Source organism: Phyllostomus discolor, chromosome 2 (assembly GCF_004126475.2).
Source record: "Phyllostomus discolor isolate MPI-MPIP mPhyDis1 chromosome 2, mPhyDis1.pri.v3, whole genome shotgun sequence".
Lineage (NCBI taxonomy): Eukaryota > Metazoa > Chordata > Mammalia > Chiroptera > Phyllostomidae > Phyllostomus > Phyllostomus discolor.
This window is the reverse complement of record NC_040904.2, coordinates 200033554-200060127: the sequence shown is the minus strand read 5'-3', so window position 1 is coordinate 200060127 and position 26574 is coordinate 200033554. Positions and strand designations below refer to the sequence as shown.

General features: G+C 38.2%; 2 protein-coding genes and 1 pseudogene across 12 annotated transcripts in view; 1 reads left to right on the top strand and 2 right to left on the bottom strand.

The window, feature by feature from the left end:
- Positions 1-26574, top strand: part of ANKS1B (ankyrin repeat and sterile alpha motif domain containing 1B) — an 833247-nt gene that overhangs the window by 199379 nt on the left and 607294 nt on the right. For 10 of the 11 annotated variants that reach the window (XM_028531910.2, XM_028531904.2, XM_036019449.1 and 7 more), the window contains one exon: positions 1819-1962. The exons of the other annotated variant lie outside the window; for it this stretch is intronic. In XM_028531910.2, coding sequence (XP_028387711.2) covers positions 1819-1962 — 144 coding nt within the window. The remainder of the gene's footprint in view (positions 1-1818; positions 1963-26574) is intronic. 11 annotated transcript variants of the gene reach the window in all.
- On the bottom strand, positions 4877-5422 carry LOC114512814 (annotated as a pseudogene).
- Positions 6371-26574, bottom strand: part of FAM71C (family with sequence similarity 71 member C) — a 42303-nt gene continuing 22099 nt past the window's right edge. The window contains 4 exon segments of the mRNA XM_028532018.2: positions 6371-7671; positions 7673-7745; positions 7748-7988; positions 7991-8074. Coding sequence (XP_028387819.1) covers positions 7563-7671; positions 7673-7745; positions 7748-7988; positions 7991-8074 — 507 coding nt within the window. The 3' untranslated portion in view covers positions 6371-7562.

Sequence of the window (26574 nt, the reverse complement as noted above, 5' to 3'; positions counted from 1 at the left end):
TTTAGACAAGCTTGCTTTCTTTTTTTTTTCCTAAAAAAAAAAAAAAGATTTACCTAGCTGAGTTTTCAGCAGGCTCTTTGCATTTGGAATTTTTCTCTAGTTCTGGCAAAATTTTTTGCATTATTTCTTTCAGAATGTCCTGCCAATGTTATATGAAACTCTTAGTTTGATCCTCTACTTTTAACTTCTTTTCATCTTTGGTTCTATCTTCTGGGAAATTTCCTCACGCTTATTTTCCAACTGGTCTATTGGATTTTATGCATTTGTTTTGTAGCACTCTGTTCTTATTTCAGGGATGCAAATATCTTCTCTTTCTCTGAGGTTACTATTTATAGCTTTTTTCTGTATATTTTTGTGTCATAGGCTTCCTTTAAATATGTGGTGATTTTGGGGGTCTTGTTCAAATTTAACTAAAAAAATAGAAACTGTTTATGTGGGTGGAGTTTGTTGAGATGTGGGCTTCATAGTAGATGTTAAGGCATAGAACCCCACAATTTTCCTAGGTATTTATAGATATTTTTTCATATCAGGTTAGTTTTTGTAGAGAGGAGCCTAGTCTACTTTCCTATCTGCAGGGATATAACCCTCGCTTCCATATTCTCTCAGGCAAATATGGGTAGGCGCTGGGGTGGGGAGGAAACCTTCATGTCTCACACAGATATTCACTGAGTTCCTCTGTTTATAGAGATACCCCTCTGCTCCCTGTGCCAGGGTTCTTAGAATTCATAATCCCTCTCCTTCAGCCTCACCAGAAAGTAAACCTCCAATTTCTTGTCAGGTTTAGTCTCTCAGCTGGGTGAGAAGGAGACGGTCTAGGACACAGGTGTCAAACTCATTTTCACTGGGGGCCACAGCAGCCTCGAGGTTGCCTTCAAAGGGCCGAATGTAATTTTAGGACTGTATACATGTAACTACTCCTCAATAGTTAAGTGGGAGCTTTGCACTGCTGCTGGCTAGAAACAAGGTGGAGGGCCAGATAAAACAAGGTGGAGGGCCAGATTTGGCCCGCAGGCCTTGTGTTTGCCACCTGTGCTGTAGGAGGTCTGACAGTCTCCTGTCAGGGTCCCTCCTGTTTTAGCCCCATCTGCGCCTTTACCTTCAGGGGCAGCGAGTCCCTCCAACTGATAAGCCCCTTTGAGGATGCTGAGTCGTGAACAGGCCTGCCTCTTATTCTTTCCTCATGTAGGCACTTCGTTTTCCATTTTCTCAAATTTGCTAAATCAGGTAACATCTACGCCTCTGTTTTTTATTGTCCAAAACTTGTCTTGATATTGCTCATGTGCTTTTAATCTGTCTCCTTTTGTCCTTGTCCTTATGGTTAAACCATGTTCAAAAGGGAAGTCCTGTGATTAACTTAAAAAGTATTATCCCTCCTTATGTGTATAATATAAAATTTTATGAATTGTCTTTTCCAAAAAGGAGGCTACTTTTTGGTGATAGTGTGAAAAGATGGGCTTTTTACTAATTTCAACAAAGTATTTGCATCGTGTTCCTCTGATTTGCATTTAGAAATCATAAGACTTTTCTCATTTGTTGCTGTTCATCTGTTCCTTGGGTCATTTTCATGTCCTAATCTTTGATATCAATTTTGTATCTTATCAGTCTTTCTCACCCAGTCTTTTCACTTTCAACCCAGAAATGGAATTACATGTGTTTTCAGGCTAATGGCATGTATACATGGCTACAGCCACGCAACTGTGGCTAGCATTAAGCTAACTTGCTTGCTGAAATACACCATAGAAACTTAAATTTAATTCATGTTCAGATATCTAAATAACATGGATATAATATATTGGTATAATATAAATTTAATTTCAGAGAACTTCATCTACAATAAATTTGTCACCAGGAGAAGTGGAAGAAGAGGATGATGATGAAAACAGCTGCGGGCCCTCGGGACTCTGGGAGGCGCTGACCCCCTGTAACGGATGCAGGAACCTCGGCTTCCCCATTCTGGCACAGGTAACGGTTCGCTTTCCTTCAGGTGCACGACCAGGGGAAGATGGCTGCCTGTGTTTTGAAGCAAATCCCTTTTTCCCTCTGGGAATCCAATTAGTCTCTCCTTCACTCTGTAGTTTTTCTTCAGTTAAGGTCAGTAATATATTTATGTAACTTGCTCTCCATTTATGCATATGCAAACACATACTTTACATAATTTTATGTGGTTGTTTTATTTTGGTCATGATGCCAGTTCCAGAAATCTTGAGTCGCTTATGCGATTTTAATTTTATGGTTCAGAAATATTTCATTTTTAAAAAATGCTATCTTGAAATCAAATCATGATTTTTATTAAAATAATAGTAATAAATGATTTACAGAGAAATATATTAGGATTCTCCAAGAGCATACTGATTTTTTTTTCTTAGCACAATGGAACATTGTAGAATAATGTGTGGCATTATTCAGTACAATCCAAAAATGAGAGATGAACACTGAAGCCTTAACTATAATTTTGCAACCAATTTGCTATTAAGTCAATTTTAATTCTATTGTCTCACTTTCAAATTCCTGTTGTATGCTGTGGACCACAAGCCCTTAGGGGAGTTTCAGAAATAAGTAAAATAAGCCATACAGAGTTAGGATATTAGAAACTACAATGAAAATATTTCTACACAGAAATGAAAAAACACCTAATAATAATTTTAAAAAACAGTGTAATGGCAAAGGTATGTATGTGTACCTCTATAAAGTGTGGGTGGAAAAATAGTCCAGGACAGGAAATAATTCACAGTGATTGTTGAGAATAGTGTTATATCTCAAAAATATTATTTTCTGTTTTGTAACAAATATGAAGCAACCGTGTCTAAGTAAGCACCATATTTTTCATGTCTATGTCATGGACAATTTGATGATGTGTACTCTAATTCCAATATTAGTTTATTGTGGAGAGCTAAATAAAATAATCAAATCAGCACGTAGTACTTAAAGATCTCTTCACCTTAACATGAACTGTTTATAGGACTTCAGGACGATTTATGCTGACCATCACACAGTTGGTATCAATATGTACTTGACTCTGAGTTCCATAAAGGCAGAAACCCTGTACTGTTCCCCATCCGTGGTGTAATGCCAGCGTAGTTCCTGGTATGTGTCAGAATTGAGTAGTAGTTGAATCAAGCAGTGAACAAATGTATGTATTCTGGGATTTCATTTCTTCACTTATGGTTTTTGCATACAGAGTTTTACCTCGTATCTTTAAGGGTATAGGAGAAAGGAAATTAAGAAACTTAGATTTTATTTTAGTAACACTCTCATCTGCTTAAAAGCTTACCGATAATTGAATGCCTTTATGTGTATATTTTTTTGTTTCATAAAATTAATTTGTTTGTATTTTATATTTTTAAAAATAGAATCCTTGCAAAGTATTAGGGCTGTAACCCGTCAGTAATATATGACTATATTTGGTTCTTCACCACTTTACTAACAGTTAATTTTGATTTTAATTTATTTTATTTTATTAGACTTGGTAGTAAGATTGGTAGTAAGTTGCTTCTGGTTTAAAAATCTTTGGTCATATTTCTGTGATGATTGATATTGCTTCAATCAATGTTGTGTATTAATATTTAAGTAGTTATATTTGCTACAAAATGTTTCCCAGCATGCAGTGTTTTTTCTACCAATTTGTATGTATGTGTAGTTTTTTAAACTATCAAATTTATTTGTGTATGTTGTGTAGTTTTTAAACTATCAAATTCATTAAACTTCAAAGTTTCTTTTGTTTAATTCATCTCACCTAGAATTCCTTTCAACAAATTCCAAATGTGGCTCTTTATTTGTTTTTTACTTGTTGATACCTAGTTTTTCTATGACTTTCCATTTGACACATTCCCCATTACACTCCATCCACTTTGGTTTGTGTTTTCTTCTGAATCTCTTATTTCCACTTTCCTACTTTTAAAACCGCCTGACTCAGTTTTGATATTTTTATATATAGTATGTGATGGAAGAAATCATTATTACATTAAAACTGTTAGCTGACATGACTGTTTGCTTTTAAAAATTTATATTTATAATTACTATGTCAAATTTAAAAAGAATCCTTGTTGGGATTTTAATTGTTAGTGCATTAGATGTATAAATTTACTTGAGATGCAGTATCTTTTTAAATATTTTCACTGTATTTAATCTAACGAAGAAGTTTCGGATGCTTGACTGATGTTCTCATCTAGTCTTCTTTTACTAATAATCAATTTGTTGGTGGATTTTCTTTTAACATTTATACATGTTTACATATATGTATGTATATATAGTTATAATAAAATCGTTTAATGTGTGATGGTGCAAAATTATAAAAATACTTTTGTATTTTACAATAGAATTAATTAATGGTTAATGCCTTTAATATAGTTTAATACATTTGTTATGACCCAGGAGGTATGATATCAAATGTAGATTTATCCTATAACTATCCACAGCTTTGAACTCAGGATTTCCTAGACATCTGATTTTGTTATTTATGCAATTTTAAGAAACTTTTATTTTGAAGTCATTTTTTCAGATCTGAAATACTTTGTGAGGCCATTGATAATCATTAAGGCCATAAGCATGGTGCGTATTGGGCCTCATGAAATGCCACTGCCTTATAGTGTGGTACAGGAGACTTCGGGATGAGTGGAGTTAGTGTAGTGCTATGCAAATGTCTACATACTCCGGTTTGCTGGATTGGAATAAATTATGTTTATTTCACATTCATAACTCTTAACTGAATTGGACCCAGCAAACATGTGTGAAATGTCTTCTATATGCAAAGCCCAGTGCTAAGCTTCACACGCATGAGGGTTACAGAAATCCAGACGTCATGGGGAGCCCCGTTACCCATGCGCTCTGGTTCTGGGCTGGAGAACTATGTGGTGTATCACTTCTAGGCTCTTTTTTCTTTTTTTCAAACGAGTTGGTTTAATCCCAGGTGGTACAGAATTGTGGATGGAGCAGAGACTAAAGAACACACTTTGACAGGGTTCTGGGCTGGGTCCTCTCTGACCTCACAGCCGAGGTTGAAGTGGCAGAGTGAGAAGAGCTCAGAAGATGAGTCGCTGCATGGCTGTTGTTATGATTATTTCTTATGAAAGTTTTTTTCTTAAATGTGCAACAGGCTCCCAGATGACTCTTCATCCTAGCTATCGGTGGCAAGTGATGATGTTATGACAGGGAATCCAGATGTTAAAACAGGAATGGAACGAAGGGTCACCAGTGCCCCAGTTCTGAGAACAGCTCACTTTTTGCCAGATTTCTTCATTCCACCCGTGGCCAGGGGGCCCTTCCTCCTGGCCTTCCCTTTTAGCTCCTTAAGTTTCTTCTGTTCCTCTTTTTGCTTCTGCTTGAATGCCGTATCTTCCTTGTCCACCTCCTTGGCCTGCTTCTTGGGCTATTTCAGGGGCTTCCTCATGCCTCCTTCACGGCCAGACATGGTGCCTCTAGACTCTTAAATACATTTTTCACTTGCCATTGTCTTATACTTCTAAGACTTCATTTTCAGTTTTTGCCTAGATACTGAATTGGTCTTATATTCAGGTTTTATCTAACTTTTTATGTTTTTCTAGTTTTTATATGGCATTTTATACTTCCACTGTGACTGGATTATTGAAGTTTTTACAGGAAGCAATTCCTTTGAGATCCATGGAAATTTAGAATTCTAAATAACATCAAGAAATTTAATAGAACGTGTTGAGAACTTTAGTTTAATTTCAAAGCAGTTTAGTAAGATTTAAGTTGGGCAAAGAATTAGAGGAGAATTCAAGAATGAAGAGACTGGGGGAATGAAGGCCTTTCCAGAAAGTATAATTAAACTCAAATTTGCTTTTCAGCGCCCCTGACAATGGTAATCACTAACATTTCCACAGTGCCTATTATGTGCCAGATATTTCGCACGTATCATGTTTAATTCTCAAAGTAACCATTTAAAAAAGGAAACAGGTGATCTATTCGAGGCCATAATGTTAAAATAGTAAAAAATATATTTGTCGTGTTGCTTTCCTGGCTTCGTTTACCTCATCCTGCTTCCTCTTGGTTGCTTCTGTCCCTGGGTATGTATTTTGGGATTTTCAGAGTTTTCTTTGGCTAATAGATATAGGTCATAAATGAGTGAGGACCTTTGAGAGGAAGCAGTCTTTAGCATTTTTATCATCATCTGTTATTTGATTATAAATATCAAGTTAAGATAGTTCAGAACCCACTCCTGGCTGGCGTAGCTCAGTGGATTGAGCGCGGGCTGCGAACCAAAGCATCGCAGTTTCACTTCCCAGTCAGGCCATATGCCTGGGTTGCAGGCCACAGCCCGCAGCAACCGCACATTGATGTTTCTCTCTCTCTCTCTTTCTCCCTCCCTTCCCTCTCTAAAAATAAATAAATAAAATTAAGAAAAAAGATAGTTCAGAACCCTAAGTTCTTGACAGTTGTCTCTGCCCCTGCAGCCACCACACTCACACTGCCCCCAAGGGAGAGGCCAGCAGCTCTTACCCATGTGCTGGGAGTATCCTCTGAGGACAAGAAGAGTTGAAAGCACTCAGGTTGGCTGCTCTTCTTCCAGATCCCCGAAGGCCGCTCCTGTTAGTGCTGTGGTTCTCTTCGGAGTCTGCTGACTGCCTCTTGTAACGCTTGCTCCTGCTACTAGCCTTGCCCTCTCCTCAGGCACTACAGGCTTTTGGGCTGAAGAGTGGGAAGTCTCGAATGCCACATTATGTGGGAGGCATGCGTTGAATTCATTCCTCCCCAGCATAACCACCCTAGGTGGTCCCAAACACTTAATCGGTTCATGTGAAGGTTCCTGGTGTTGACTTGACCTTGATCTCTTCCGTAGAAATGAAAGACATTTGCCTAGGAAGAAGACAAAGAAGTGAAATAAAGTGAGACCAGGAAGGTCTGCTCCCTTCTATTCCTACAGCTAAACAAGGGCTTATAATAAGAGGTCTGAAGTCAGAAGTCCGCCCTCCCATTTGAAGCAGGAATCCCCTCTCCTGTGTCTCCACAAAGAGCACAAGGATCGTTCCAGCTTTGCTCGAACCCTGCCAGTCCCGGAGAGAGCACTATTATAATCCACCAGGGAATATCCTCACACGCTTTAAAAATACACTTGTGTTACTATTGCTGCTGGTAAAGTGGACGCACTTTAATATTTTCTTGCTACTGACCAATTGTGCACATGCACACACCACACCACACTGCCACTGACGCACACAACAGTCAGTGCATGGCAGTCCTGGAGAGACGCGACATCCCACAGCATGTCAGCCTGCCTGCTCGGAGTCATGTACGCTCAAGAATAGATTGGATGGTGAGGATGTGGCAGTGGCAATACAATGTTGACTATGAAATTAAGAGTTGCTGAGAGCTAAGAAATCTCTGAAATACGGCCTTGGGGAACACTTTGGAAAAGCATTAGGAACCTCTCCAGTGTGGCATGGCCTCCAAACCGAGGCTCATTTGGCCTTGAACAGTTCCAAATACAATGCATTTTCAAATGAGCCTCAGTACCAAAAACTCTGCAGGAACTTCAGCTGGTCTTGCAAAGCACCCTGGCCCTTCAGAGACTCTGCAAAGGCTTACCTCTGGGGCTGTTTTCTTCCTCAAAGTATGTCCAGTGCATCATCAGCCAGAATGGCAGGGGTACTGCTGTAAACCTTCAATGGTGGTTTTAACGTGTAAACGAGGTATTCCCAGTGAGCGAAAAGATCTCATATGTGAATGGGAACACAGTTGAAGGTAAAAAGAGTGGTCAGTGGCAAGCTTCAGGTGGAGCTGTTGTTTTTGTTGTTATGGATGGATGCCTTGACAAATGTCAAGGGAAGCAGCCTCATTAGCTCTCAGATCTGTGTGGGCTTGTTACCTCTCTTCTGGGTGGCCAGTGGCATGACATCAGGTAGTACGAGGTAGGGGCTGGTGTGGATGGTGCCCACTGTTACCATTTGGACACGGCTGTGCACATCAGTCACTTCTCTTCTGCTGACCTGCATGGAGTCGCTCTCAGACATCGGTGCATACTTGAGCATAGCATGTACTCCCCCTTGTACAAGCGTCACTGCAGTTTCCCTATGGGGACATTAGACATGCCCTCTGCAAGGCTGCTTTTGGCTGTGTGCTACAGTAGCAGGGGTGGGCTGCCCACGGCTCTCTTTTATCAGGACAGCTCCCAGGGACCCCTCCACACCTTCCTTACTATACCTCGCCGAGTGTGCTGTTCCCCACGGCTCTGTAGCAGGGGTGCTAGCGGTGGTCTTCTCTACTGTCTATTTTTATTAGAATTATTATTTCTATTAATACAAAGAATAAAACCGTTTTTATTAGCAATGTCTATTTTTATAGCCATGATAATTTTGATATTTTGACACATCTCAAATTGCTGATGAGATTTTTAACCTTTTCCCTAGACATATGTACTCTGATTGTGCAGAGGAAAGAACCTCAAACATCAGAGCTATGCTCTTTTCTTTTTTAAACAAAAATTTTATTGTATTTTTTCATTACCATTTAACCCCTTATATCCCTCTTCTTCCTGCAACCAACACACTGTTGACCATGAGTCCTTTTTCCCTTTGCCTCCTAACACCTGCTCCCTGATAGCTGTCATCTGCTCTCCATCTATGAGTCTGTTCCTCTTTTTCTTGTTAGTTCAGTTTGTTCATTAGATTCCACATATGAGTGAAATCGTATGGTACTTTCTCTGACTTGCTTATTTCACTTAGCATAATTGTTCTCCAGGTCCATCCAGGCTGTTGCTAAGGTAAATTTTCTTCCTCTTTATGGCCAAGTAGCATTCCATTGTGTAAATGTCCTGTTGGGGAAAGAGCCTCAAACACCTGAACTACATTCTATTCTTTACTCACTTTCAGATTTGATATAAAAAAAGGTATGGGAAATCTTGCCAACTGTTATAAACATTATTAACTCAATAAGACTAAAATATCTTTATTGGCACAACAATATACCCAACACATACACATATACACACATATGTAAGAACATAGTTTCAAATTTATTGAGGTAACATTGGTTAATAAAAAGATAAGTTGAAAGTGTACAATTGTATAATTATCATCGGTATATTGCATTCTGTGTTCACCCCCAAAATCAAATCCCCTTCATCACCATATATTTGACCCCCTTTACCTTTTACTCACTTCCCTCCTACCCCCTTCCCTCTGGTCATCACCACACTGTTGTCTGTGTCTACATGTTTGTGTTTGTTTGTTTGTTTATTCCTTTGTTGCTTTCAGCTTTGTATCTCACATGTAAGTGAAGTCATCTGGTTCTTGATTTTTTCTGTCTAACTTATGTTGCTTAGCATGAGAGTCTCAAGATCTCTCCATGTTTTCACAAATAACAGTATTTCCTCTTTTTTATGGTTATGTACTACTCCATTGTATATGTGGACCCCATCTTCTTTATCCAGTCATCTATTGAATGACACTTTGGTCCTTCCCATGTCTTGGCCCCCGTGAATAATACTGCAATGAATGTAGGGGTCTGAGCTGTCAACAAAACTTTCTTCACTGAAAACTGGGCCAGAAGACCCCTCAGGGAACCATGTGCCCCTAGTCCCTGGCCCCTGCTGTGTTTGGAACCTATGGAGGGTACATATATTTTTTTTGACTAAATGTTTTCAAATTATCTGGGTAGATACCCAAAAGAGGGGTTACTTGGTCATATGGTAACTCTGTTCTTAATTTTTTGAGGAACCTCTGTACTGTTTTCTACAGTGGTTGTGCCAGCTTACATTCCCACCAGCACTGAAGGAAGGTTCTTTCTGCTCCACAGTCTCTCCTGTGCGTGTTATTATTACTTGTCTTGTTGATAGCAGTCACTCCAACAGGTGTGAGGTGGTATCTCACTGTGGTTTTGATTTGCATTCCCCTAATGGCTAGTGAAGTTGAGCATCTTTTCATGTATCTGTTGCTCATTTGTTTGTCTTCTTGGGACAAGTGTCTGTTCAGGTCCTCTGCCCATTTTTAAATTAGGTTTTATTTTTTTGGCTGTTGTTGTTAAGTTGTATGCATTTTATATATTTTGATTATGAACCTTTACCCAAGGTGGTATTTGCAAGTGTCTTCTCCCATTCAGTTGGTTGCCTTTTTGTTTTGTGTAAAGTTTCTTTTGCTGTGCAGAAGTTTTTTAGTTTGATAGAGTCCCATTCATTTATTTTGCTTTTACTTTCCTTGCCTTTGAGGTCAAATCATAAAATACTCTCAAGGTTCATAAGTTTAGTACCTACACACCCATCTCTGCTCCTTCCCCTTCCCTCTTTCCCTGTTCTCTCTGACTTGCCCACATTCAGCTGTTTCGGTGCACAGATGTCTCTGCCACATTCATGTGTTGAGCAGGAAATCCTTTGCTGAGTTATAGTTGTTCCACTTGTAACTCAAACGGGAGAGACCAGGGAACCTCTTGTGCCACCTTCTTCTAATGTCAACCTAAAGTTATAGTTTTTGAGTCTTTAGTTTGTTCTATAGGTTGACGTGAACATATTTCTTCCCTTCATATTAAAATGTCTGGTTACTAATGGTAATGTGAGTATTTTCCCTTTATTTATTGAAAGGCCTATTCACATGTCAATAGTAATTCTTACTGGCCTGCTTAAAGTCCTTTCACTAAAAAAATAAATAAATAAAGTCCTTGTTAGCTTAATTTCCACTTTATGTTTATATTACTTTATACTTACCTAAAGCTAATATTTTAATCGAAGTAACATTTTAAAAGTATTCAAGTGGTTCTGTTTCTTTCTTTTTCTTTTTGAAAGAAATAGTCAGCATTGGGCACGGTATAATTTAATTTAGGTGCTTTTTAAAAAAATGAAGTGACGATAAACCAATTTGCTTAAAAGCACTCTCATTCCACACACATTTATTACCAGAAGTTTATCTCAGGTTTCCATTAAAGCACTGAATTAATTGCCTTGTATCCAGGGAAACCAGAAACTATTTTACTTGTAGGGCCTGTGGACTTCCAGAATTTTTTCCCAATCTAGTCATTAGACCAACAACAGCAGAACCCCTGTTATTTGGCTTGATAACCATCATGTGCAGCAATCTAGGCAAGTATATCTCTCTCTTCATGAATCTTATCTGAATTTGTCTAGCTATTTAGAACACTACCTTATTAGTATTTGCCTCAACCCTTAAGGAGCTCAGGTGGCTAAATAAAAGTCTACTTCAACCTGAGATTAAGAAATTCTTTTCATGTAAACACAGCAGCTTTCTTTCTGTATGCTTGCTCTTAGAACAGATTTCTATACGGTCAGTCATTAGATAGTTTTAATATAAATGTGTGCTGCCCTCTCCTGCATTCGAGTTTAAATCATTGGGTAAGTCATTTAACCTCCCTAGGTCCCATTTTCATCATCCTTGAAATTGAGATGATGCTTTAGGTATGTTTGAACTCCAAAATAGTTGTGGTTTTGTGAGAGGGGCCTAAATGCTCCAAACAATAATTATGAGTCAAAGAATTACTCAGATACTAACCACTTTAGGAATTGTGATTCAATATCTAGTCTTATTTTATTGCTGAATTTCTTCTTGCTGAAACTTCTAAAAGAGCCAGCCTTTGACATGTGGAAATGACAGAAACGGTAGTTTAGTAAGCTGGGCAGTCAGCGGGGACAGTGCTCAACACTATGTAATTGAAAATATAGCTTAAATGTTTTAAACAGAACTCGGTTAACAACGAACATGGCTGCAGTAGGCAGATAAATCCCCCTCAAATTGTCCCCATCCTCATTTTTACAGCCTGTGAATAGGTGACCTTTCACAGCAAAGAGATTTTATAGAGGTGATTAACTTAAGGATCCTGAGATGGGGAGATATCCTGGGTTATCCAGGAGGACCCAATTTAGTCGTTATGGTCCTTGTAAGAGAAAAGCAGGAGGGCCAGAGTCAGAGAAGGACTCGGGATGATGGGAACAGAGGCTGAAGTGATGCAGCCCCGAGCCCAGGGGATGGAGCTGGCTGAAAAACAGGAAATGGATTCTTCCCTAGGATCTCCAGAAGGAACCAACCCTGCCAGCTCCTTGATTTTAACCCAGTGAGAATCGTTGTGCACTTTTGACATGCAGAACCATAAGAGAACAAATTTGTGTTGTTTTAAGCTATTAAGTTTGTGGTGATTTGTCTCAGCAGCCCTGGAAAGCTAATACAGATGTTGGTACCAGGAAGTGGGGTACTGCCATAAGAAATACGTTCAAATGTGGAAGCTGCTTTGGAATTATGCAGTGGATGGAGGATGGGAGGATTTTGAGGAGTATGGTAGAATAGGGCTAGACTGCCTCTTAAAGATACTGCCAGTGAGGGATCAGAAGGGGGTGACGTGGTAGAGAAAACCCATTTTGTCTTAGAGGACACCTAAATTGTCATCAACAGAAGGCTTGTAAAAACATGGATATTAAAGGCATTGCTGTGTGGGTTCAAAGAAAGTGAGGGGAATGATCAAAAACCTGTAGTAGCTTAGAAAATAGCTAAACCATCACAGAGGGAATGCTGGTAGACATGAATGCTAAAGATGCTTCTGGCAAGGACTGAAAAGTAAAAGAGGGTCATGTCAGAGAAAACAGGAGGGAAGGAGATACTTGTTATATAATAGCAGAGAGCCTAGCAGAATTGTGTTCCAGAGTTACGTGGAAAGCAGAACTAGTAAGTGATGAACTTGGATATTTAGCTCAGTAGACTTCCAAACAAAACTTTGAAGGTTTGGCTTGGTTCTTCTTCTAGCAAAACATGAGAGGAAAGAGATCAATTGAATAAAGAACTTTTGAGCAAAAAGGAACAAGGGCTTGATGATTTGGGATTTTACTAACTGATCCAGACTGAAAAGGGATGCTACAATTTCTACATTAACTGTCAAGAAAGTGTGTTCTGGAGAAGACCAAAGTGTTGCTGGATGACTTTTTTCTAGTGCCTCAGTAGCAGCAAAATAGCAGATTATTCAGTCACACAGAGGCCTCTTTGGAGAGATTAGGTGAATGTCCCATAGGCCTCTTCATTCATTTTAGCACAGGCTCGGGATGGGGTTAACCAGGCAAGACTGCGGAGGTGTCTTGTTCACTGGAATGATTTCCTGTGACATACCTGGGGTACCCACAAGGTTTTTGAATTTGGTGTGATCAGTAGAGACACTGCCAGCTGGGAATGAAAGGAACAGGGAAAAGACAAAATAAAAAAAGGCAATTAGATTCCTAAAGGAATGGATTCTTACAGACAAGAAATAGGTTTATAAAACTACTCAGTAGCAAAGGTACATGTTCTGGCAGAAGTTAACACCTGCTGAGTGTGGTGCGTGAATGTCTCGCATGAGATGGACAGCAATTTGAACAGTTCATCTGAAATGGCACATGGTATGCTTGAGTGTGGTGTAGTTATGTTTAAGAATGACATGCTTATGATTTTATAATAAAAGATTTTGTAATAAAAAGGGGCATTATTTGTGCCACACCCTGTGTGTTAACCTTTATGAAATAGGAAGTGAGACTCGAGGACAGAGCCGAGGGCCCAGAGGATGGGGCTGAGAACTACAAAGTCAGGTTCCAGGCCTGGGTCATTCGTAGGTCATTCCTAGGCCTGGAACCTGAAGGGGGGTGCCCAGTTGGTGTTCTAAATTTCTTGTGACTATTGACTCCCCTTTTCTCTTCTATTTCTCTCACTTTGAATGGGAGTATCTGTAATTGCTTTCCTATCCCTACCATTGTGTTTTGGGAGCAAATAACTTGATTTTTAGTCTCAAAGATCTACAGATGAAGAGGAATTTTATCTCAGGATACCCTGGAGTTTTATCCTGATTGAGATGATGAGATTTTGGACTTCTGAGCTGATGAAATCTAGATGAGGATTCCAGTTTAATTGATGTCGTAACCTCAATATCATGTCAACACTGGTGGGATGTTGAGATGGGTGAATGGATTTTACATGTGGATGGATGTGAATCTTGGGGGAACAGAGGGTGGACCGTGAGAGACAGAATAATGCCTTCCTCCCTCCCTCTGTAAATGTCTAATGTTATGGTTTCAAGAACCTGTGAATAATGTTGGCAAAAGGAACTTTGCAGATGTGATTAATATACAGATGTTGAGATGGGGAGGTTTTTCTGGGTTGCGTAGGTGGACCCAATGTAATCATTGGGGTCCTTATAATAATAGGTGATGATTTGATAGGGAAAGCAGAGAGAGATTTTAATATGTTATGTTGCTGACTTTGAAGGTGGGGGAGGAGCTACGAGCCAAGGCATGCAGATGGTCTCTTGAATATGGAAAAGGCAGGGAGCAGTTTCTCTCCTAGAACCCCTGGAAGTAGCCAGTCCTGCCGGCACCTTGATTTTAGTTAGCTGTGTAAGACTCCTTTCAGGCTTCTGATCTCGATAACTGTCAGCAAATAAATTCTTGTTGTGTTTAGCCTGCTAAATCTGTGGTGATTTGTTACAGTGGCGAAAGGGAACAAATGCACTGGCTATGGCAATTAGGTCCATGGACATTTTATCAATTATGTGGTCATTCAAGGAGCAGATGCCAGTTGGCTGTCACCAGGCAGATACAGCCGTTTACCGAAGAATGCATTTTTGCTTAACTGTCAAGCATTCATTTGATCTAGGTTTTTATGCAGTTATTTTTAGAGCTTGTAAAGTAACAACTGGAACTTTATCATTGGAAAGGGTCCATTTCACGTATTTTAGCAGAGTATTATGATAATGATAATAATGTTAACAATAATATTTACCATTTATTGAGTCCCTAGCATATGCCAGGTACAGTGATAGACACTTTGCTGTCCTTACCTCACTTTAACTTCACCACAATCCTTTGAAATATTTTCACTTGACCTTGAGAAAATTGAGTTTCAACAGATTAATTTGCCCAAGTGTGCCTACGGTGTTTGATCCAAAACTCATGTGAATGCTTTTCTATGAAATTAAAAGAAACTTTTTTGAAGAGGGCCCACTTTCTCACAGTAAGGTAAACTTTTATACTGTCTACTGCACAGTTATGTTTCACTGTGGCACTTCTTTGTTAAAGAGGATACAAATCACTCAGGTCAAGTGCGTTTTCAATTTTACATTGTGCTTCCAGGATGGTTGAGTATATTATTTATCCTATAGGTCAAAAAAGAAGTGATGACCTGATAAGAATCTCAATTCATTTAGAATCCTTCCACATTTCCTTATTTTATACATTTACCCATCCATTTGTACCACAAATATTTACTGACTATTTGTTATATGTAAGATACAGAGCAGGAAACAATGCAAGCATTCATCATACCCTTATGTTTCTCATGATATCATGCCAGGTACTGTGAATGACATAAAACAAGAATTATACTATATGGTTTTTCTCTGATGAACCTTATACTTTATTTGAAGTAATTGTCCTGACTGCTATTTATTGTCTGTATAAGCGTGGACAAGTAATTTACCCTCTGCTTCCTACTTTTTAACAAGAAGAAGCTAATTCCTATTTCTAGGACTGTAATGAAGATCTTACAATATGAACGCAAGTTTCTGTATAAATTACTTGCTATGCAAATCGATCTTTTTCTGTCAGGCTTTGTTGGCCTCTGGACATTTTGGTAGTATTCACAGGTTAAAGGACACTGTGTATAATATAAGCCAACCTCATGTAAGTGCGTTAAATTCCATGTAATATTTATTTGTGTGTGCTTGGAAGGCCTGTAAGTGTATATATCATAATGTTAATAACTGATATCTAAGGCTCAGTATTCCAGGGAACTTTAACTTCCTACTGCATTTACTTACACACTGTTTGAATTATTTAATACAAGGTCTAATTTTATAATAAAGATCTTATATTTTGTGCAAATAATAAATGCCATGAGTTATAAAAAAAAACCCATAGTGACTTATTACATAACCATGAGTTCAATTAACCCCTTATCAGACACGTGATTTGTATTTTCTCCCACTCCGTAGGTGCCTTTTCACTCTGCTGACGGTGTCCGCTGATGCACAGAGGTTTTTGATTTTGATTCAGCACAAATTACCTATTTTTATATTTGTTTCCTGTGCTTTTGGCAAGAAATCATTATCAATCAAATGTCATAAAGATTTTCCCTTATGTTTTCTTCTAAGATTTTTATACTTTTATACCTCACCTATTGAGCTTTTTACATTAGAGCAGTGTCAAATTTGAGATCAATTAGAAGAAAATTGTCCATTATTATAATATTGAATCTTTCCACTCAGGAGCATGATATAAGTTTGTATGTTTTCAAGTCCCTTTTTTGTTGTTAAGTTGTTGTATAGTTACTTAAAATACACATTTATCTATATTTGTATTTTTTCTGATTTCACAATATTTGTTTCTCTTGTGAACAAATTTTTTTTCCTATTGTATTTTCTCACTGGTTCTCGCTGGTATATAGGAAAGTTGTTGACTTTTGTATACTTACCCTATGCTTTGTTATCTTGTGAAGCACATTGAGGTTTATAAAAATGCTTATGATGCCTTTTTAGTTAGGCTATTATATTCTCTGGAAAGACTAGTAATCATGTCTCTGACTTTTCAATGCTCATAATTATTTTCTCTCTTACTGAGTTGGTTGGATCTACCATTACACTGTTGCATATTGGTAGCGTGGACGTAGCAATCCTAAGACTGGTGACCTTCATACATGTTTAAATAGAGTCTCTAATATTACTCCTAAGTTCTCTTCTATCTCTGTTTTTGTGCATGGGTTTTTGGTTTTAGAACATAAGTTTCAGAATCTCAATTCTTATTTTGTTTATGCTATGTAGTTTGTATGATAACAAGACCCTTTAACATCATTACTAGTTTGTTGCTTAATGAATTATGTTAATTCTTTGATTAGATGACTAAGCACTCTACATTATGGCAATATTTTATAGTTACCTATGAATCTTTGAGACCTATCACAGTACCTGAGTTATAGCAAGTAGTGTCACACCCCAGAGTGAGTCTTGGGCTTATTGGATCTGTAAATACACAGATCTGTATTATTGGTTCATCAACTTTATTTATTTTATTTTTAAAACATTGTTTTCCTATTAAGGTTTACATTTAATATTATTTTGTATTAGTTTCAAGTGTACAGCACAGTGCTTAAACTTAGATCATCAAAAGCTTTACAAAGTGTCCTCCCGTATTTCAAGTACCCACCTGGCACCATGCATCGTTATATCTTGCTTCTCTGAGAGTAAGGATAATTCACTTACATGATCTTCATCTCCCTTCTTGTCTTCTCTAAGTGTTGGTTATTTTTACGATAAATTTTAGTTTTTACTGGTTAGCTTGGTGGCTCTAAATAATATTGTAATTAGATAAATTTTCATCATCTTTTTATACTTTTATGTTATGTTGCTTCAATTTCAGACAGTACCTCTATTTTGGAAAACGAAGATAGTGGCTCCTGGGCTCCTTCCCCCAGTTCTCACAACCCCCTTTAACCACTGTCTTCTTTTAGCTCCACTTCCACCGACACATTGTTAAGCTGGTGGACATTTCTGTTCTGTCCTGTCACATGGACCAAGTGTTTCATGTTTTGTTCATAGGCTGGCACTGCAGAATATAACCAGTGAGTCACATTTAATATTTATGTTTATAGATGGCATATGGCTATTAATTATTTTTGGTATCAAGACCCTATGTCCGTGGAAAGAGAATGCATTTAGAATGAACATTGAAGGGCTTCTATTACTTTGCACTCCATTAATTGCTTGATATCTTTCCATTGTGTACTTTTCTTTCTATTTGGATCATGGTATTGGTTCGATTAACCTCATAGGCTCTGTAGCTGTCCACATAATCATTTTTTTTTTTTTTGCTCTGAACTTGGCTCTGAAGCCTTGTGGTTCGAATTCCCAGGCCATGAGGACTGTCATATAGCTCATGTTCTAGAGATGCTCTAGAGACCAAACACTTCTTAGGTCCTAATTTTAAAAAATTTCAGCAGCTCTGCAGGCTGAGATGTGTAAGCCATCATTTGGTTTCACAAACCGATGCTGGAAAGGCGAGCTGGGACCAGAGCCGGTGATGACCTAACAGTCACCCCCAGAGGGAGGGAACCAGGAAGTCTCAGACTCACATTTGGAGTCTTACTGATATCATCACATACAGTTTGTTAAAACCCTAAAGATGATTCGTTTGATACTAATACTCAGATCCTAAGCAACTCCTTCCCTTTTCCTGTAGATTATACATTAATTAAATTTTCTTATCCCATTGCATGGATATACCTCGTTTATACTCTGGAAAGACATGTTTCCAGGATACCGCTGACAGATCAGCCTGGGGAACACACCACCGTGACATTTACCTGGTAGCACAACCAGGAAGGTGTGTGAAATTGTAGGAGAACATCTCTCTTCCTAACGCAGATAGACACGGAAAACCACATGGATGGGTTGGTGGCCTTGTGAGCTGTTTCATTTCTTTCATTCTAATCAACCTGCTTGTTTAACATTTTCATGAAGATTTTCAACCTAACAACTTTCTTTAAAAGATTTTATTTATTTATTTTTAGAGAGGGAAGGGAGGGAGAAAGAGAGAGAGAGAAACATCAATGTGCGGTTGCTGGGGGCCGTGGTGTGCAACCCAGGTATGTGGCCTGACTGGGAATCGAACCTGCAACACTTTGGTTCTCAGCCCGCGCTCAATCCACTGAGCTAGGTCAGCCAGGGCGTACCTAACAACTTTCTAGTTTGAATTTGGTGGGGGAGAGTTTTTAATTGCCTTTCTTTTCCTTGTCAGTTTTCTTTTATTATATCCTCATTACATTGAGTCCCTCTTTTTTTGTTTTTCCCTGGATATCTCAATACGAACATTGTCTGCTCCGCTGCTTCAGCCTCTGCCCTTTGCTCTCTGGCCTTGCTGGAAGAATCTTTCACTGTTTTTCTCACAATAGGATCTCTTGTTCTCGGCTTACATATCGTGTGCTCGCTATGTATTTATTTCTTGAGTGCACTTGAGTATATCGTTAAGTAATTTATCAAGGCCAAGCTCTTTTAGTCTTTGAGTGATGGAAACTTGTATTTTTCTCTCTTATTTGTCAGTTTAACTGATTATAGACTTCTAGGGTAAATGATATTTTCCCTCATGAATTGGAAAGCTTTGGACAGCTTCTTTTGAGCATCTATTGCTATTATTCCTGGGCATGTTTCATTTTTTTTCTCTCTCTTGATGTTTTTAAAGTATGATTTTTACAGTTTTAGTGTTCTAAAATTTTATGTCTAATTATGGGATTGAAAAAGGCATCATGGTGCGTGTAAGTTGTCCCTCTTAATGTCAAGATTTATTTTCAATTGTGGGAAAATACTTTTTTATTTTTTAAAAATTTATTTCTTCCTGTCATTTTTATCCTTCTCTTTCCAGAGTATTAATTAGATGTTGAAGCTCCTACAATCTTCTTTTTTCATCTTTTAACTTTTTCCATGTTTTTGGTTTTTTATTCTCCAATTTATTTTGCAGTCCTCCATTGGTTTTTATGTTTTAGCAATCGCAGTTTTAATTTCAAAGAGTTTTTTTTATTCTTTGATTGTGTCATTCTCAAGGCATCCTGTTCTGTACTTTCTGACTATGTGAATAGCGACTTGTAAGAGGTGTTGTTAGACTCTATTTCCTATCTCATAAAATTAGTCCTGTTGCAGGGAGGGGTGCTTTCACGTCTACCAGAGAAAGCCAAGCCATTAAGTGAAGTCAGAAGGACTCTGGTCAATCAGCTGGTAAAGGAAGAAACTGTTGGGTTATGTTAGAGGTGGCAAGTGCATGACCACAGAATATTTTTTGATAGCATAGAATACATACTGCAAGTTACAAGTTCTCAGTGATCTGCAGGGTGTGATCATTTTTATCAGGGCCCTGACTCATTACCATGGTGTTTGAGACTTGTCTACCATCTGGCTCCTGTTACTCTCCCTCCTCTGTCATACTGAATCTAGTGTGATTGCCAAGACCTGGAACGCACATTCGCTTTCCAGATGTTAAGCGCTACCATAGGTCCTTTTCAGTACCCGCAATGTCCTACCTCATTTCAGCATCTGTGAGCCCACCCATTCACAGCAGGTACACAACAAATATTCCTTCTCCAACCTTTCAAACCAAAGAGGCATCTGGGGTGTATATACGTAGCGGCAGAGGGAATAAGAGACAAAATAATATTTTGTCTTGAAGGCTTCTGTCAGGAAAAATCATGCTAACTGAAAGAATAATAATTCCCCGGGCTGGATGTGTTTTAAGGGTGCATGATGTCCCTACAGCATCTCTCACAAGCAGCCATTTAGATGAGGAAACTGGGGTGCAGAGAGGTCAATTAGCTTGTTTGTGGTGACAGTTATGAAGTAGCAGAGATGAATTATTCCAACTCAGATCTGTTTGGACTTAATGCCTAGGGCCCTTTGTTTTGTTTTGTTTTGTTTTTATCACTGAATCATGCCTCTTAAGAGAAGAGTGTTGTTCACATTCACATCTTCAGATGTTTCTTCAACAACAGTGTGTAAACGGGTCAACCAGGCACCCTTCCCTTGGGAAAAGGGATATTAATCATGTCAGAGACATATGCTACATTTTTAATGAATCATCACTTCTATTAGAAGAAATAATGAAGGTTTCCAGTTATTTTTGTGATTCCAGCAAATTCTGTTGTGGCTTATTCTGAGTTTGAGCTTAGCTGCAATTAGGAACAGATTCTGTATTTACATTTAGAAATGTATTTCTTATTTTTCTGTTTTTCTCTTTGCCATTTTAATTGCATAGCTTATTTGTTCCTTACCTGCCCTGCCTGGTACTTCACTGTTTAGCTATTGAATATCTGTTGCTTTTGTTTTTAAATGTGGTTCCTTTTCATGTACTATAGAGATACAGCTAGGATTTTTTTTTTAAAAATGAAAATAGCTTGGTATAATTGAAAGTCAGGTAGACCTCATTTTAATCTTAGCTTTGCAACTTACATATATGCCTTTGGTAAATCGAATAATTCGTCTATATTATGTAATCATTTGCATCAGAGGTAATTTATACCTGCATTGTTGGGTGATATGAAAATTAGAGAATGTATTTAAAATACATAGAACAATGGCAAACGCATAGTAGCCTCTCAGTAAATGATGGGCATTTTTTTTGCTCCCTTTAAAAAGTATAAACCATTATACTTTTTCAAAAATCATTCAGTCTCTGCCTGAATATCCCCAGGGATGAAAGCATGTTCTGTAAAGTCCCAGCTGTGGGACCTTAGAAATAATTCACTTTGACTCTTTATTTCATCATTTGTAAAATGAGGATGATATTAGTACCTCCACCCTAGGGTTGTAGTGAGGAGTAAATGATATATACTGCTTATGCTGTGCTTACAGCAGTGTCTAGCACTACTAGCACATAGTAGTAAATGCTCACTAAATGTTCACTAGCAGTAGAAGTAGTAAGAGTAGAGAACTTCCTAAAAATACTGTATTTTGTCACCTGCTGTATTTTTCCCACAGCAAAAGTTGCTCCAGTTTTTCCTTATGTGCGATGATTAATCATAATGAAGAATACAATGTGCTGTGAATTAATTTTTAACTTAGTTTAATGGGGCTACAGTCTTTAGCTAACAACCCACTCTAGCTGCCTACCAGCCACCTACCCTGGTAAGTCTTTAAATAAATATTTGCTGAACAAATTGTCTATGGCAGGGGTCTGCAAACTCTCTCTTGTAAAGTTTCAGATAGTAAATATTTTAGGTTTGGTGCCATATGGTCTTTGTTGCAATTACTCAGCATAGCATGAAAACAGCTATAGACAATATGAAATGAATGGGCATGGCTGTGTTTTAATAAAGCCTTATTTATGAAAATGGGCAGTAGGTTAGATTATTGCTGAAGTTTACTGACCTCAGGTCTACAGAGTAAAGAAATCAGACCCCTAATGCTTACAGTGAAATCCACATCAATGTGGATCTAGTTGGAAATATTTTCAGGTGTGAAAATGTTTAATCCTGCACAGAAAAAGATGGAAGATTAGAGAAAAATCCATTCTCCATGTGTAACAAGACTCCAAAGTGCCAGTTTCTGAACTTTCACGCTCAAAGCACAATTTCACAGAAATCATTTTAGAAATCATTTCAGCTTAAAACATTTCTAAGCAACTGAAACCAGATGAGAGTTCACACAGAGCCACTCTGGATTTTTAGAAGCTCAGTTCTAAATGAGATGGATGCCCTCCGTGGCATGTGAGATGGGTACCACTTCCAAATGTTAGTGAGCATCTAGCTGGTGCAAAACTATTAAATCCATAGGATTTAAGGCCTCAAATGCTACATCCTTCCCGAGGTCTTTTTCAGTCCTCCCCTGCCAGAAGCAGTCTCCTTTGTCTTATAGTCAAATAACTTATTTTTGACCTCTCTGGGTTTTTCTCTTATATTCTAGTTACATAGTTATGGAATACCTAGTCTTTGAGTTTGCAAGGTGCCTGAGGGCAGTGTCTCTCCGACCATTGTGTGTGTTCCCTGGTGCACCCTGCTCATGCTTTGTACATACTAGGCACTTGGGCTGTGCTTGCTGATTTCTGAATTTTTCTTTCACTCTCATCATAAGGAAAGCAGCTGGAAGGGTGTAAAAACCATTGTTTGGCCATGTGAGTTCTAATTCTGACTTGATCACTTGCTAACAATATACTCAAACTATGAATAGGCCTCAGTTTCCTCATCTCTAAGATGAGGGCAGTTCCAACATCGCATTGTTTAGTGAGGATTAAATGAGTTGATGTATGTCAAGTGCCCAACAGAAAACCTAACACATAAACAGTAGCCTTCATTATATCTAAAGGATGTATTCAGTTTCTGTTTTTGTTTTACCCACTATATGATGTAATTGGTTTTGAAATGACTAATTAATAGCCCATTCATTAGTAGATATCAACAATATTTAAAAGGCAACTAATATCTCCTTTGAGTACGAATTAGTGAAATGTTACGTTATTTTCTGCATCTCTCAACTAATATTTCATCCATTGCATTTTTAAGTTACCATAGTAGTGAAAAACAAAGCTATATTTAATTTGAAGGAACTTCTAGAAGGAATTTCATTTCTTGCTTTGATCCTATGGCTAAACTGAGATTTGGTTCTACTTATTAGGCTCCTACATTCTGGAAACAGGAAACATGAATAGCAATTATAACGGGACCTGTTGGAGAAAAGAGAGTGGCGTCTATGTTGCTTTTATATACTAATAATAACCAGTACATATTATATATACTGGAAGGAAGAAACAACCACAAAGAGATGAAAGGTATCATCAACCTTGTTCCTTACTTCTGGCACTTCTGTGTCTCTAGGTATGGTAACACAATATCTGTGGGACTAGGTATGGTAACACAACATCTGTGGGACTCTGACCCAGCACTGCTCTCACTGGGTCATGGATCCTCCCTTTTCTGTGCCTCTTTCCCAGCTCCTTACCACACCCAGCGTGCTCGGATGGTCTTCCATTCACCCCAGTGTGTGTCAGTCAGTCTCTGGGCCTCCTAGCTAGGAGCTTAAGCTATTAGAAAAGTGAGTAAAAAAGTTTCTTGTTGGAAACCTTGCAGGCAAGAAGAGGCTGGAAAGAAGTATTCAAAGTCATGAAAGGCAAGGACCTACATTCAAGGTTACTCTATCCAGAAAAGCTTTCATTTAGAATGGAAGGGCAGAGAAAGTGCTTCTCAGACAAGGTCAGGTTAAAGGAGTTCATCATCACCAAGCCCTTATTACATGAAATGTTAAAGGGACTTTTCTAAGAAGAAGATGATCAAAAATAGGAACAGGAAAATGACAACAAACTGACAACTATCAACAACTGAACCTAAAAAAACACAAACAAAGACAAACTAAGCAAACAACTAGAACAAGAACAGAATCACAGAAATGGAGATCACATGGAGGCTTATCAGTGGGGGAATGGGAAGGGGAGAGAGGGGGGAAGGTACAGAGAATAAATAGCATAAATGGTAGGTAGAAAATAGACAGGGGAAGGTTAAGAATAGTATAGGAAACATAGAAGCCAAAGAAGTTATATGTATGACCCATGGACATAAATTAAAGGGGGGCAATGCAGGTGAGAGAGGGTGTGCCTGGCAGAGGGAAATAAAGGGGAGAAAAAAATGGAACAACTGTAATAGCTAATCAATAAAATATATTTTAAAAAATCACACACAAAGCATTTCTTGTTGGGTACAAGGGTAAGGACTTGGGGTGGTCATAAAGGGGACACATACAGATTTAGGGAAAGAACAAATGAAAAGGGAGAGGAAAAATGGGTGGTTAATACTGAGAGGGACATGGTAGGATCGATGGAGAAGAAAACAAAGAAATGAAAAGGTAGAATGTGGGTTGCATTTGTAATCCTTGGCCACAAGTGAGGTATCAATTTTTTCAAACATGTAATGATGATGGGAATACAAGGTGGAAACTTGAGCAATTTGTCATTGTCACCTGAATGTATAGAAGAAATTACAAAATGTTATATACCTTTGGTGAGCCATTTTTCAAAAAATGCCACTTTTGCGAAGAGTGGAGAGTTGGCTACCTAAAATACATTGAAAAAGTACTATTTTAGGGGCTGGCCATTTTTGATAATTAAGTTTATAATTTACTATTAAATTGTTTTGTACTTTGGCAACATATATTTAACTTAGAAACCAAAAACATATATTTCAGTTCTTAATTTAACTTGATTTTCTCAGGTCAGAGTATTTCAAAGACTATTAATATAGCTTCTCAGACATAGTAAGGCTGACTTTTTTGATGCCTCAGTTTCTTCATCGGTATGCAGTGAGGATTATAGCTACTCAGGCAGTTCTTGTGTATTTAAATTTGCCTCCTAAAGGGCTTGGCATCTTACAGGAGTTTCTGTTGAGGGTCATTTTGTTTTGTGCCTCAAAAGAATGAACAGTAGAAAGAATATCAAATACCTTGCAAGTTTTGTCTGTCTTTAATTTCATAATTTTATTTTATATTAATGTGTCAATATGAATGTTATAATTTCCTAATGTTTTTATAGTTTCTTTTCCTTATTTATAGGCCTTTAAAATATATTCTTTTATATTACATTTTCGCTCATTTTTTAAAAATGATTTTATTTTTACCAGTTTCAAACACCTCCACGACACCTTGGTTTTGGGGCACGTGACAAGATTAATTGCAGGAACCCTGAACCTTGTCCAACTCTGGCAAGGATCTGTCTTGCAGACTATAAGAAATAAGTTACATCATTTTCTTTTCCATGTTGTTCTGTTTAATGACATGTTGATATAGAAGAAAACAGATCATAATACAGTCATAGACCTTAAAGGAGGAATCCTTTCATTGGGATCCTAAATGTCCCAACTTCAGCCATCCCTCTGGGAGGAATCTGAGCAGGAGGCTGCCCGCAGCATGGCCGCCTGGCGCTCGCATCCCCTTGCAAGGAGCCTCCCCGGCTTCCTCTCACTGTGCTTCAGCGACCTCATAATCCTGTTACCTCAGGTTACCAGCCTCTGCCCAACTGGCATCTCTGATATAAAAGGACTGAATCTTCTAAATGCACATTTCAAATTAGGATGCTTTATTGTTTTTGTGTAAAGCAAATTGTGTTTGGAAAATACCACAAAAGCAATCTCTTAGTTACTTTTGGTGTTTTCCCTTAATGTATTAATATAATGAGATACTGTGAAAATTAAGCTGAAGGTACAATCTTATTCTGGAAAATCATCTTTTTTTTTTCCAGGCAGTATTAAAATTGGACAGATGGAGTAAAGTCATTAAAGGAAATACAGCAAGGAAATCTCATTTATGAAAATAAAGCTATTTGTAAGAAGGAGGTGGAATTTTTAATTGGTAAAGTTTAGACAGACTAAAACATTGGGTAAAAAATTAAAAAGTTATATTCATAGCCTAGAACAGAAGGCTGACATATGACATTTTGGAGTCTGCTTTTAAGTGACCTTTACCATTATCACCCATTCAGCCCCACTGGACCCTGGTACTGCAATACAATATTGTGCGCCAACTCTGCCCAAAGGAGCTTTTAATCTAACTAGAGGGATAGAATAGACACAGAAAAGAAATACAGGACAACATTTGCTAAGTTCTAAATTTCACAGTTATAGCAGAAATATTGAAGAGGTGTTATGGTCCCAACAACTTGCCATAAATTAAGCAGAACCCAATCTGAAGACTAAACTTTAAAAGCTGCCAAAAGGGAAGACAATCCAAGTACAAGGAGCGATGCGAGGAGATAAGCAGGACTTCTCATGTTTTCTCGGGAGCAATTCATAAATGACTTACATTGAGACTAGATCTGTACCTGAAACATGTAAGTGATGAAAATAGGGCTGGAGATGCAGGTAGGGAATTGGGAAAAATCTGCTTCCGGTAATAATGCCGCCATTACATCAGTAAGAACAGAGGGCCAGCCTTCAAGTGTTGTAACGTGCTCTCCTTGTTCACAGAGGCTCTTTGGAAATGTGGACCCATTGTCAGCCCAGTTGAGTGTTAGTTGAAATAAGTATACACATTTTTTATTTGCTTATGAAATGTCATCATAGATATGAAGGTCTCTATGCCCTTTGAGGGTGGGGAACAAGACTCACCTCTTCCTCACAGAAAACCCCTGTCAAATTTGTGCCACTATTCACATCTGGC